The sequence below is a fragment of the Salminus brasiliensis genome, chromosome 12 (genome assembly GCF_030463535.1).
Source record: "Salminus brasiliensis chromosome 12, fSalBra1.hap2, whole genome shotgun sequence".
NCBI lineage: Eukaryota > Metazoa > Chordata > Actinopteri > Characiformes > Bryconidae > Salminus > Salminus brasiliensis.
Window position 1 is genome coordinate 22,429,524 of NC_132889.1, and position 14,101 is coordinate 22,443,624.

Consider the following 14,101-nt stretch of genomic DNA (forward strand, 5'->3'; position numbering starts at 1 on the left):
TTGTTCCTGGAGTTCTCCAACACTAATCCACCCCTCTGATCCACTTGGCGCTTCACTTGGTGTCTGCAGAAGTGCTTGATTAGCTGAGTGAGGAGTGTTTATTAGCCATTTAGTCTACATTCAGTCATACATCTCAGTGACATAGACATTTATGGTGTTTGGCTGATGCTCTCGTCCAGAGGGACTTGTATCTGAGTCATGCTGCACAGGTAGGAGAATAGCAGAGCTGTAAGTCTTGCCCTTAGGTGTAGTGTGGGATGCTGGTCCAGCCAGAGAACCCGAGTCTGCTACAAGGAAGGCCATGTTGGTACCAGCTTTTCAGCCACCATCTGAAACCAGCTACCTTGAGCTGGATGTTTCAGCAGGGTAAAGTGAGAAAATTAGGATTTTCCATCATACAAGCTCTTTCATAGCTGGAGGTGAGGCTGTGGTTGTGTCTGAAAGTCTCACGTTAGCTAGGTAGTATTTTAGAGGGCGGTTGTGTACATCCTGCTAGATATGAGTGTTAGCTGTGTTGTCAATAGCTATTAGCATTTTCGCCCAATAACACTGAATACTACACTACCCAACTTCAACTCAGCCATGACTGGGTGTCTTCCTGCCTCATAAATCCTGTCTGGGCAGCCGGTGTGTGTTAATACGTTTCAGACACAGCACCCGTTGCAGGGCGGAGGTGTTCCGCATGAACCGCCTCCCACAGGCAGGCGGCGCTCTGCCGTGCGTCACCTTCATCCTCCACACACTCTGAAGGACGCCGTGAAACATGGCGGCCTCCTTGCTAAGCAGGAGGGCTGCTTGGCTATTAGGTGTTTCTAACTGTAAGTCTTTTCTACCCGCTGTTTCAGAGAGCGGCGTCTTACAGCAGATAGCTGGCTATAACTCCAAACCCTTCTGGCGGAACTTGAAAGACCCTTACATTCCGGATAAGAGCAGCGAGAAGACCCCGGCGTGGCAGAAGACGGAGAAGTATGACAGGAAGGTCTTCGCCAAGTACGGCAGGGCCTCCGGACTGGACCCGGCCATGCTGTGGCCCTCGCCCGCCCAGCTGAAGGAGCTTATCGCCGAGGAGAAGGAGTGGCAGCCGCCACTCGAAGTGTTGCTGGAGAGAATTGCGGTGAAGGAGAAGGAAAAGGCTGCCAAACGGCTTGCGAGGTAACGTTAGCGCTAGCTGGATGACTGGCCTCTGGCTGCCTCTGCACACCAGCATCGCTTTCTACCTCCAGAGGTTAACCTGATCACTACCACATTAAGTATTATCATATCAAAATTTTTAAATATGTTAATTATGATGTAAAAAAAAAAAAAAATCAATATTTAATATATATAATATATCCAATAACCATTTGGAGCCAGTTTCCCAGGCTTAGATTAAGACTACACCTAGACCAGTGATCACAGACCTTGTTCCTGGAGTTCTCCAACACTAATCCACCCCTCTGATCCACTTGGCACTTCACTTGGTTGCTGAGTGAGGAGTGTTAGCTTTGGTTTAGAGATGAAACCTGTGGAAATGTGGATCCTCAGGAGAAGGTTGGTGTCCATTGGCTGAGACTAAAACCATTTGCAATGGAGCTTCACCACTGGCACTTCAATTTAACGTCAGTGTCATTTAGTCTAGGTTCAATCTCAGTGACATTTATGGCGTTTGGCAGATGCTCTTGTCCAGAGCGACTTCCATGTGAATCATGCTACACAGGTAGGAGAATAGCAGAGCTGTAAGTCTTGCCCACTACTTACTGGTGTAGTGTGGGAGGCTGGTCCAGCCAAAGAAGCCTAGCCTGTCACAGAGAAGACAATGTTGTTACCCACAATGCTATACCAGCCACCTAAATGGCAGATGTAATTAAAAGTCTGTGTGATGCTCTGAAGTCATTGAAAAATTGCCAGAGATCAGGCATCCTTCACCATTTATTCGCACAGCCTGCAATGATGTGATCTTGGGCTGCTTTCACACCAGAGTTTGGGTCATTTTGTTCAGGTTGGTTTCATGAGGCAAGGGGTGAAGTACACCAAATAATACACACATGTTCACTGATGGGTCAGGAACTTGCTTTGTTGCCTTCCCTAATTTTTTATTTTCACTAGTCGATCAAGAGTATCCAATTCAGTATCCATCCCTCTTATATAATCTTGATAAAAAATAAAATAAAATCAAATTTATTTACTTATGTAAAATATGTTATTTTGGGGCATTTCTATTGGGTTCATCCATCATGAGATTCTGATATAATGTAAAAAAAAAAAAAAACCAAAAAAACTGCTATATTATGTCAGCTGAAAAGGTGCAAAATGAAAATTCAAAAATTTATAGTGACAGTATAATTAATAGGGTTATATGGAAATATCTATACACTTGCAATATTATGTTTTGCAATATTACATAAATTCTCAATAATGGTATATGTTTTTAATTAATAGTTTACGTGTAAACATTAACAGTGTTTTTTTTTGTGGTGTTTAAACCCTGATCTAGTCTTAAGATCTCAGTGTTCTGATTGCATGAAAAGTAAACTTTGCTTTTACATATGATTGCCTTTTCTCTATACTATGACAATTTTCCTAAAATGTGATTAAAAATCAAGTCCATATCCCAGTGTATTGAATCATGATCCCTGTATTGTGATATGCGTTGTATCACCAGGTTCTTGCCAATACACAGCCCTAGTCAAAAGGTAAAAAGGGGTGCTCCGTAGACAGTTCTCATCGCATGCTCCGATGTTCAGTTTCTGCTGCCAGTGACCGATGCTACTTGATGCATTTAACAAGCCCATTTATTCTACACACTTACTGACTCATGAAACGATTGATGCTTGAGCAGTAGGGGGTGTCCTCTCTACAATTAAGTCCATATCGTCTATATATTGTAAGTAATTTGTGCCCCTCCCCTCCCTAATCTCTGTAAACACCTGTCTTCTTCTTTGGACTGGCCACAGGGAGCAGCTGATAGCCACTAACATGGCCAAAATGCCCAAGATGATTGCAGACTGGAAGAGAGACAAGCAGGAGGCGAAGAAGAAGCTGAAGGAGGACAAGGCCAAAAAGGAGCAGCTGCTGGCCGAGGCTCGGGAGCGCTTCGGCTATGCACTGCACCATCGCAGTGAAAAGTTCAAGGAGATTGTTGCTGAGCTCGAGAAGGAGGAAAAGAAGAAGAAGAAGCTTCTGAAACGAAAGCAGAAAGAGGAGGAACGAGGGCTGGCGCTTTCAGCACCAGCACCAGCACCAGCAGCCGCAACCACAGCCACAGCCACAGCAACTTAGAGGCGGTGACTGAGTGACATTTGTACATAGCAACATCAAAATGTGTAAATCTTAGCACACCTTTTGGAACACCTACCAATTTCATTTTCCTCATTTCATTAAATAAAAAATGTAATTAAAAGTAGAAATGTTTTCTGCAGTGAATTGCAGTTACTTCGACCGTAAATGTGTTCTCAATAACTCGTTTCAAGCAGTCTGGCAATATGTTGTCTGAGCAGTACCGATTATCTGCATGAAGGGGGGAAAAGAACAAAAACAAACAAACCAAAAAAAAGTGTAGTTTGGTTTGTAAATCAACTGCAATCATTTCAGGTTGATTGAGGATTTATTTCATCAATGCCTTATTAAAAATAGGTTTTCATAGTTTAATAGGATGACAAACAGATACAATCCACTCATGTTCCAGTTATGGTTTAATTAGGGCAATATTCTAAGGCACAAAACCTGATGAAAAGTGCACAATATTGCCAGAGAATTATAGTATGTGAACCACTTTGTTACTGGAACCCTTCAGTTGTGTAGAGGTGTGCGTACGTTACTTGCCTCCCCCCTCCCCCCCTCCCCCTGTTCATTAACGTCATTAGCTAGAGATGGCAAATATCAGTACCAGGGGCTACTGGTCGGCATCAGCAGGGAACACTGGATCAGATATCGCAGGTATTCAAAAATGGCCCCGTTGAAAGCGTTCCAGGCAGATTCCTCAAGGTTTCTATATTGGCATCGGAAAGGATCGGAAAGTGTTTTTTGTGCCATCTCCATCATTGACTAATGAGGTACCATTTCAGCCAGCTTAAAATGAGCCTAAATTGCCTCATGTTACTTTTTTTTCTCACATGAGACTGTAATAGTACACGAATCCTCACCTTATTAAGTTAACTTAATAATGTAATCATTCACATTGTGTGCATGGCTTAGCAAACTTCGGACACTGCTTTAAACCGAGACAATGACGCTGAAACAATCCCACCACTTTTACCACAATTATCTTACAATATTTCTAATTATTCCTTTTACAATATACTATTTTGTGTCCCCCACAAACCTTTGGCGCAACACTGTCAGTTTTCCAAGAATTCACTTCCTCCAACACCGTGATAAAGACTAAATATTGCAGCAAAATGGCCCATCCAATATGGCACATCACTTTAATTTGCATGATAGCAAATGTAAATGAACCTGTGCTGTCATATGCAATTTTTAATGGCGAAACTGGAAACGCCAGCATGAGGTATCTATTCTAAAGAACTGGTGCACTATGATCTGTACATACTATGGTCTGTAGTTGGTTTTGGAATGCTATTGGAGTTCCAAGTGTGACATTTTGCCAGTACTCAAAAGGACAGACCCAAAACATCCTATTTGTTAGTCCAAAGGCTTGGATTTCTTCAAAAGTGGGTTGGCTCCCACTGGTTTTCAAAGTTGGAAAACTTTATTTTCTATTTTTTTAATTTGGCTTTATGATCTCCCATGTTCAAGTTAAATATTTTTTTTGGAAGAAATATACTCAGAAAATGAATTGTTGATGTTGAGCTTGAACTGTATTTTATAATTAGCCCCTTTTAATGTGGCGTTTCCATCATCTACCACCCGTGGATGTGCTGTTAATCAATTCTAAATCAAAGTGAAATTGACACCAAGAGAGCATGCTCTGTCCCTCCTGACAAACCCAAAGAAGTGTCTGTAAAATCACTCTATTCTAAACACCCTCGATGTAGCTTCAGGCAGATGCTCCACGAGTTAATACTCACTTAAAAATTGGAAATTTTCTGAAGTTCTGACTTGTAGCATGTAGCTCTTTCTGTGTACAATTACCCTAAAACATACTTATCACATGTAAGTAAACTACAAAAACAGTGTACTGAGTGTCCCCTAGGATTATCCCTCAAGTCAGGCTGAGGTGGGCCAGTACCCTTTTTGGGTAGGAGGATGAGTGTCTTTGGTATACTAGACCACTTAAAGGGTCAGTCCTGAACATGGCACTTCAGCTGGGCTGTTATAGGACTGTTATTTCGTCTTGGTCGCCTGTGTCAGCCTTCAGTTTGGACAGGGCTGCATGGACTCTGAACTGAGTGCGGGACTCCATCGAGTACTCCTTGTAGTTATTCCTGAAAGGAGAAGAGCAAGGCCATAATCAGCAACGGGGCTGGACATCGCAATTCAGCACTTCGATGGTACTGAAAATATTCAATGTCATTCAATCACAACTTTTATTTCCTTCGTTTTTTCAAGTCTTAACATCATTGAGCCAATACGAATACTGGCTTTAATATCTGCACTGCTGATTGGCTGTCTACATTACATTACCTATACATGTCATTAAAATTAGTGCTTTTTGATTAATCCATAGTGAGCAGCAGTCAGTAAGTCCATTAAACCACTCCCGCTTTAATGCTGTCTCTAATTTGACCCTTTTAATGACTGCATTCTGCTTCTTAAAGTGGCACCCATTCCTGACACAGATGTGCAAATGCACACACACACACACACAACTTATCTAGTCCCTGTAGAGAAGTATTGCAAACAGAATAGGACTCTCAAAGCATTGAGCTGTAGAGTAGTGGATCCGTGTTCTCGTGAATGATGGTGCTCATCCAGTACTTCTGGGATGACTTGGGGACGAGGTAGGGTGGCGATCATCCAACATCCTGTCTCCACTAAGGCTCTTGTTGCTAAATGCAGTCAAATCCTCACAGCAATGCTCCAAAATCAAACACAAAGCTATCCCTGGACATTCGAGACTGTTACTTCAACAAAAGCTAGATAAACTCTGCTTTTTAGTACCACTGACCAATGAATAAGCAGGTGTCAATACTTTTGTCCATATAGTGTATTTTGGAGCAATTCAGAATAATATTACAAATACTGCAGATGTACTAAATAAAGTATTTGCCCAGTAGTCTAATATATGAAAACCTATTATTATTATTAAAATTATTAAAAAATATATAGATATATTTTGGCCAAATGATAAGCGTATACTCTTATTCAACTCTAGTTGATGCTTAAACGTTCTAATAATTCATGCCAACTATAACCTTTCTGCACGGGAGTACTGGAAAGCACGTCAATAAAAAAAAAAGAGTCACTGGTAACTAAATTGTAGGCTCTTCGCTCCATCCTGGGCTCTACTTACTTGGCTTTCTGCAGTATTTTGATGGCTTGCTCCCTCCTCCCGGTGTCAATATAGAGCAGGCCCAGCTCTAGCAGAGCGTTCGGAATCAGGTAGTGGTCAAACTTAAGCTTCTTCTCACTGCTCCCCACAAATACAGACAGACACATACACACAAACACATTACATTCTTGATCTGCTTGTGATCCTCAGATAATTCCATATTCAACCATCCTCATACACAACAGCACCTCGTGTGAGAAGAAGAATAATTTACTAAGGGGATGGAAATTGCTAAATTCTCTTTAAAAAAAGAAAAGAAAAAGCTCTCCAAAAGGGTAAACACATTTTTGAACATTCGACAAAATATTTTAAAATATTTTTCAAAAGATTTTTTTCTTGTTTTACTGCAGTAAAAGTAGTAAGTATTTTAATTTTTTTTTTCCAACTTGACTAAACTACACTACCACACACCTCAGTTGTATAGTAAAGTGAAGTGCTGTAATGGTCATTTATATATCTTGAGGGTATATTAAAGTTAGATATTTATTAAATACCACTAGCCTGCTGTAAACTTTGTTGAAGCATTCCTCAGCAGACTGCACACGGCTCTGGTTCTTCAAACACAGCCCTTTCAACAGCAGTATCAAACAGCTGTCGTCCAGCGTGTATTCATTCTCTTTAGGACACACACAGAACACAAACACACTTATTAAACATGTCCACGTCTGTTCGAACACTGTCTCATTTGTTAAGTTATGCAGATAGGTAACAGAAGCTAGCAATGCTGGCATCAGATCACAAGCTTGCCAGTAGCTTCATTTACATAGATTATCTGCAAAACGCTCAGTTAACGAACAAATGATCTGCTGAAATTCAGAATTCAGCAGCGTTTGGTTCAGTGCTATAATGTTAACAGATATTTAATGAAATATAAGTAATGTGTTAAAGACATTAAGTTAAGCATCTGTAAAGCATCATCACTGGTGACACTAATGTGTTCCCTGATGCTACCATGGCTAATGATGAATGGTCAGTGGTAGGTAGCAACTAAAATGATTTGTTTACATTAGATATAGCATACATAGCTGACATATGCCAACTGGCCCTTGATTACAGCTGACATTTTGAGAGCACTGTTTTCATTAACTTTTTGTAGACATTAACATTTTAATGACACAGAGATGTTCTGCTGAAGGCCATTATTAAGATCCTTGGTCTGTGCTGGGCAGAACGTTCTTTATAACCTCTCCTCATCATAGCCAGCATATTCTTCAGCACTTCTTCTCATTCACCTTATAGAGACTCTTAGATATTGACAGATGCTATGCAATGGTTTTCAATTTAATCAAGCTGTTAAGTTTCTGATGACCAATCAAAGATACCATTTATATAAAACGAAGGCGAAATCATGTGTTTGATCCTTTTGATTGACACATTCTTAAAATAAAGGTATAATGGCTTTGATAAAAGCCTGAGCTTTTAGGAGACGGGACGCCCAAGGCTAATCTCACCCTCTCATAATGCTTTTTGTCTTCTCTCTCTCTCTCTCTCTCCTTCTGTTTCTTTTTAAATCTCTGTAACGCTGAAACAATTTTAAAAAGTCATTTAAATAAATTCATGGTCAATGGTTTCACATTGTGAGATTTTAACAGCCATTCAATATTCTGTGATTAATTATGATTTAATTTTTGGGAGAAAAAAAAAACCTGTAGTTTTAGGAACTTTAGCCTCAAACACGTGAAAGCTCAGGCACAGATGCTTCAGTATAGTTGCAGAAATATGTATGAAGTTTAATACTTTTAATTCTAGTGAACACGTTATGTTTGAAAAGCTGTGTACTGACAAGTTGTATTGCATGTTCAGTCCAATAAACACCTGGAGTTCAGATAGTGCTGATTTCTACCTTTCTAATTATTTATCATTTATTCATTTTAAATATTGAGTACTGTGATACTTCATTTGGTATTGTGACAAAATATGGCAGTGACCACGCTAGATAACGGTCTGTTAACGTTCCACTTTAACTGTGTCTGAGATTACTTAACTGTTTGACACAGACTGAAATAAGTGAGTGAGGCATGCATTTTACACAGCTCTATTTGGTCCAGTATGAGCTACTGCTGCTTAGCTATGTTTTGATTAACCTCAGTAGTTTCAGTCTCAGACAACAATCTGGACTGGGCTGGGCTTGTCTGGCTGACTGACTGACTACAGTGTGTGAACTTGAGATTTTCCTCTAAACCATTAGGTTGAATTATCTTATAAATATCATGTTATTTAGAGTACTCTGCCGTCGGCCTCGGTGATGTGGTGCTTGTGATACTTGTGGTGCCAATACCAGGAGTAGCCTGCAGAGTGCGCTCTGCCTCCAGCAGTGTTTCCAGCATGCCCTCAGTCAGCTCTGGTCGCTTGCTGATCATGGAGAACCCATTCCACATATACATCATCTCCTGAAACGTGTAGCACAGTCAGTCATTATATTTACTCAATGTAAATATCATCTTTTCAGTTTAAAAAGGTACAGATAAACTAGAGAGCTGAGACATCAGAGGCTTGTCATTGGAGTATGGGTGTGTATGTGTGCTTCCCGGCTCTCCTCTGACCTACTTTACTTAGACAGACTGCCCCCAGATGCCGAGTTCTGATCATTAATAGTAGTTCCCATTACAGAAGACACTTTTTAGGTGTTTATTTTATTCATATTATATTGGAATACACCACTGCTGTCCAGGTTATAATATTTAAATCTACACTGTGTAATTATTAGATAATTCAAAAATTGAGGCACCTGATTACATCTTAAACCTTTTTTGGTAGTGCATTTCTAAGAATATATAGAATCTTCACATCGAGTGTAGTGTTTGTTACTGTCTTACAAGCACAGGTACGGGGAGTCGCACTGGGTTGCTGGCTTTGTACCGACGAGCTTTGCGGATGGCAAACTTCTCTGTGGGCGGAGACTTCCCTGCTATCTTCTGTTTGAAGGTTGGCACCTGTCTGAGAGAGAGAGTGAGGGAGGGAAAATGGGAGAAAGATAGACAGATAGTATGGCTAAACCATGGCAAGTCTACATGAGAGCTGACTGCAACGTGTGCGAGGGCGTTTACCTGAAGAGCTCCACCTCATTCTCTCCAAATGGCCTCACCTCCCCCTCTGGCAGCATGGTAAGATAAGCAGCCTTCATGTACACATACATAGCCTGACAGAGGGAAAGAGAGGCAGAGCAAGGCATGTGGTCATGTGAATGGTCTGAGATCATTGCGTATCCATGTAAATGTTCTTAAGTAGACAGCAGCTGTGTTTACACAGCAAAAGCATCAGAGTGGCTCATCTGTAATACCAGAAACCTACAGCAACAGCAAAACATCTCATTTATACAACTGCCCACATGATGTTCGTGTGCATTGAATTTCTTTGTCAACTCATGGCATGACGCCCCATTTTTTTCCCGATACGTTGACTGAAAGCTTGAGTCTCAGCTGGTACTTTCAGATGGGAAGTGTGCGGTGGCACAGGAGAAAGCTCAACGCACTGCAAATTAAAAACAGCTGCAAAATCATAAAACACATCCATCAAAATGACAACGTGCACGCTCCATTTAACAAATGCAATGCAAGGTTAGAAATGACAACCACCTTGAACCAGCCACCAGGAAACACATCCGTAGGGACAGAAGCAACAATTTCATGAGGGAAAACACCTTTTATCCTATTCCTACAGCATGGCCTTTAACACGCTATAGTATGATTGATTGTGTGTGAAATATTATTTTATATATATATATTATATATATATATATATATATATATAGGAAATAAATGTCATTAAAGTATTTCTGTCAATTCTACAGTAGTTTACGAAGTTGATCAGAGTATGTAGTTTCCCTGGGGTATAAATATGACGTGACACAGAGGCCATTTCCCTTCAACATGGGAAAGACAAAGGAACATACCATTCAAGTAAGGCAGATGTGTGTTGACCTCCACAAGTCAGGCAATGGCTACAAGAAAATAGCCACTCACCTACACCTGTCCATATCTACTGTCAGAGGAATTATTAAAAAGTTTAAAACAACTGGAACAGTGGTAAACAAGCCTGGACGAGGACACAAGTTTATTTTGCCACCACGCACAGTGAGGAGGATGATAAGAGAAATAAAAAGGTCTCCAAAGCTCACTGTTACAGAATTGCAACAAATGGTAGCTTCTTGGGGTCACAAAGTCATCAGGCGCTATCTGCATGCCAACAAGCTGTTTGGGAGGCATGCTCGGAAAAAAAAACCTTTTCTCACTCATATTCATAAACGCAAACGTTTGGAGTTTGCTAAGCAGTACTGGTACTTCAACTGGGACCGTGTGCTTTGGTCAGATGAAACTAAGATAGAGCTTTTTGGCAACAAATGCTCTAAGTGGGTCTGGCGTAACACAAGAGCTGAGTATGCAGAAAAGCACCTCATGCCCACTGTGAAATATGGGGGAGGATCAGTGATGCTGTGGGCCTGTTTCTCTTCCAAAGGCCCTGGGAACCTTGTTAGGGTGCATGGCATCATAAATGCTTTGAAATACCAGGACATTTTAAAACAAAATCTGGTGGCTTCTGCCCAAAAGCTGAAGATGGGTCGTCACTGGGTCTTTCAGCAAGATAATGACCCAAATCATATGGCCAAATCTACACAGAACTGGTTCACCACACACAGAATCAAGCTCCTCCCATGGCCATCTCAGTCCCCAGACCTCAACCCCATTGAAAACCTGTGGGGTGAGCTGAAGAAGAGAGTGCAGAGGAGAGGACCCAGGTTGCTGGATGATTCAGAGAGATTGTGCAAAGAGGAATGGTCAAAGATCCCTCTATCTGTATTCTCCCATCTTGTGAAACATTATAAGAGAAGATTAGGTGCTGTTTTGTTGGCAAAAGGGGGTTGTAAAAAGTATTAACATCAGGGGTGCCAATAATTGTGGCACACATGATTTGATGTTAAACAATTATTTCTTATTGTGGAATGTTTTCCTACTGAATAAATTCACTTGAGTTAAAGGTTGGATTTTACTCTTTTCCATTGTGGTCCTATATTATTTAGAAAACAACTCAATTTATTAGAAGCTAAAGAACACATCTTAACCAGGGGTGCCAATCATTTTGGAGGGCACTGTATGTACAACCCATCCAATCCACACATGCAAAGAAATCAAACCATAGACATCCATAAATGACGTTATGTGTAATAATGAGAAATGACACGGGGGAAAAATATTGAACACATGAAGAAAGAGAGGCGCAAAAAGCCATGTAATGTGATGACACCAGCTGAACTCTATCAGTAATTAGAAAGCAGTCCTGCCACGTAGTGCACATTATCATCATCTGCTTCAACTCATTGCCAAGGTGCCGCACAAGAAACATCTCATGATGGGTAAAACCAGTGAGCTCTCACAAGATCTTTGCAATCTTATTGTTGCAAAACACACTGATGACATTGGTTACAGAAGAATTTCTAAACTACTGTAGGTTCCAGTGAGCACTATTGGGGCCATAATCCAGAAGTGGAAAGAACATCATTTCACCATAAACCGGCTCTGACCAGGTGCTCCCCACAAGATTTCAGACAGAGAAGTGAAAAGAATTATCAGAAGAGTTGCCCAAGAGCCAAGGCTGTGAAATACTGGGAGAATATAGTCTGGTCAGATGAGACTAAAACTGAACTCTTTGGACACCATAATACACACCATGTTTGGAGGTCAAAAGGCACTGCATATCACCCCAAAAACATCCAAACCTCACTGTTGGTATGAGGTGGGCTGTTTTTCAGCACACGGCACTGGCACGCTTCATATATTGGAAGACAGGATAATTGGACAAATGTATGGAGACCTTTTTTTGATGAAACTCTGCTGCCATCTACCAGGATGACGAAGATGAAACGAAGGTGGACATTTCAGCAAGACAATGATCCCAAACACACACAGCCAAGGAAACTCACTACTGGATTCAGAGAAAGGAAATAAAGCTGCTAGAACGGCCCAGCCAGTCACCTGACCTGAATTCAACTGGAAGGAACTAAATCTCAGAGTCCATAGAAGGAGCCCAGAGAAATCTTCAGGATTTGAAGAGAGTTTGTGTGAAGGAATGGGCCAAAATCACACCTGAGAAATGTATGCAACTAGCTTCTCCATACAGGAGGCGTCTTGAAGCTGTCATCACCAACAAAGGCTTTTGTACAAAGTATTAAATAGATTTCAGTAAGCGTGTTTTAATACTTTTTCCCAGTGTCATTTCTTATTATTACACATAAGTTAATTTATGGACATCTATGGTTTGATTTCTTCGCATGTGTGAATTGAATTGGTTATTACAGACATCTTGTAATGTCAATAGCCCCTTTAGAAATGTTTACTTAGAAAATTGGTGACATGTTCAATACTCATTCCACCCTCTGTGTATATACATGTGTGTGTGTGTGTGTGTGTGTGTGTGTGTGTGTGTGTGTGTGTGTGTGTAAATGCTGTAAATGTAGATATTGTTAATTAAACTGAGGTATAGTTTACTAGTCTACAGGTTTTTGGTTAGGGTAATTAGGATTTTACAGGCGTTCTGTGAAGCAATACTTATCATATGCCTACAACCAAGGTAATCATAGCTAGCAATTCTAACTTACTCACTTGTTTAGTTGTCGCTTCCTGGTGATTCTGTGTACACATCGCCGCAGAGCTTTAGAGGTGTGGCATCTTTCAGGGTTCTCCTGAAAAATTCTGCTGTGTTGTGGTTGAGGTATGTTGTGTAGTGACTGGATTTGCAGTGTTTCTGAACTTGCGTTGTGTTTGTTAACTGAAGAACACGTGATGTCATTTTGAAGGATGTTTTTACTTTGCTGTACGTTGGGCTTTCTCTGCCACGGTAGAACTACCCCAAGGACCTGGTTCCTAAATTATTCACTCACTCACTTACATTTATCAGTCTGAATATTCTCCACAAGGCGGTTTTGTTAACACTGCATGTCCTTGTTTCTTTAAAAACTACTAAGCTTCAAAGCGAGCAGTTCCTAACTGAAGCACTACCCTTAAGAGGACATCTAGAAGTAGGCCCGTCATGCTCAAACTACAACCAAAAGTAGTTCCTCTGTGGAACTGCTAAAAGAACCATTGGTACCTTTATTAAAAAAAAAAACTGTTGCTAAGATTTCTTAATCTTTTCAGACCTCTCTCAGAGAGAAAATGATCATTTGAGAAACAGCGCTGGCTGACCTTGGACCAGCGGCTCTCCTGGCTGAGCAGGTCGGCGTAGAAGTAGGCCATTTTCCAGTGTCTCTTGTAGGTGAAGCACCACATCAGCTCCCAGTAGCACATGTGGTGGAACTGCTTCCAGGCCTGCTGCGCCTTGCAGCCGTCCTCAAACAGTGCCACCGCCTGAATGCATGCAAACACAACAATGACTGACATAGGTCCCCTTTTGGCATGCTGTTTAATTAAACTGTTTTCTTCCATTACTTGTAGCTATATTAGCCTCATAGTTCTGGTGCAACAAAAAAAAAAAAACATCTTGAAAGACATAGCATAGTCTTAGCTGATCGACTACATTTCACAAAAATCTGATTTTCAACATACTAGAACTTAAAATCATGACTGTACTGCAAAGTACAGCTCAAACCACATCAAGTTTGCTGATGGCACAACTGCAGTGGGCCTCATCAGCAAAAACAACAAGTCAGCATACAGAAAGGAGGTGCAGCAGCTAACG

At 40.9% G+C, this 14,101-nt stretch overlaps 2 protein-coding genes across 3 annotated transcripts in view; one reads left to right on the forward strand and one right to left on the reverse strand.

Moving 5' to 3' along the window:
* The first annotated feature begins 651 nt into the window (after window positions 1-651).
* On the forward strand, window positions 652-3,386 carry gadd45gip1 (growth arrest and DNA-damage-inducible, gamma interacting protein 1). Its single transcript, XM_072693765.1, has 2 exons — window positions 652-1,152; window positions 2,934-3,386. Exons 1-2 carry the CDS (start codon window positions 764-766, stop codon window positions 3,256-3,258), a joined length of 714 nt encoding a protein of 237 aa, XP_072549866.1. The 5' UTR covers window positions 652-763; the 3' UTR covers window positions 3,259-3,386.
* A 178-nt stretch (window positions 3,387-3,564) lies between these two features.
* The window catches only part of LOC140574240 (tetratricopeptide repeat protein 39A), a 29,463-nt gene continuing 18,926 nt past the window's right edge, over window positions 3,565-14,101 (reverse strand). For both annotated transcript variants that reach the window (XM_072694012.1, XM_072694013.1), the window contains exons 12-18: window positions 13,609-13,770; window positions 9,478-9,569; window positions 9,247-9,367; window positions 8,709-8,820; window positions 6,932-7,046; window positions 6,392-6,508; window positions 3,565-5,363 (exon numbers count right to left, since the gene is read on the reverse strand). In XM_072694012.1, the coding sequence (XP_072550113.1) occupies window positions 5,252-5,363; window positions 6,392-6,508; window positions 6,932-7,046; window positions 8,709-8,820; window positions 9,247-9,367; window positions 9,478-9,569; window positions 13,609-13,770 (831 nt within the window). In that variant the 3' untranslated portion in view covers window positions 3,565-5,251. The remainder of the gene's footprint in view (window positions 5,364-6,391; window positions 6,509-6,931; window positions 7,047-8,708; window positions 8,821-9,246; window positions 9,368-9,477; window positions 9,570-13,608; window positions 13,771-14,101) is intronic.

What these genes read in the sequence shown, in the direction of transcription:
- gadd45gip1 (XM_072693765.1), top strand. Translation starts at nt 764, where the DNA reads ATGGCGGCCTCCTTGCTAAGCAGGAGGGCTGCTTGGCTATTAGGTGTT. An exon ending in GCTGCCAAACGGCTTGCGAG is followed by an intron (nt 1,153 to 2,933) that starts GTAACGTTAGCG and finishes GACTGGCCACAG; the next exon opens with GGAGCAGCTGATAGCCACTA.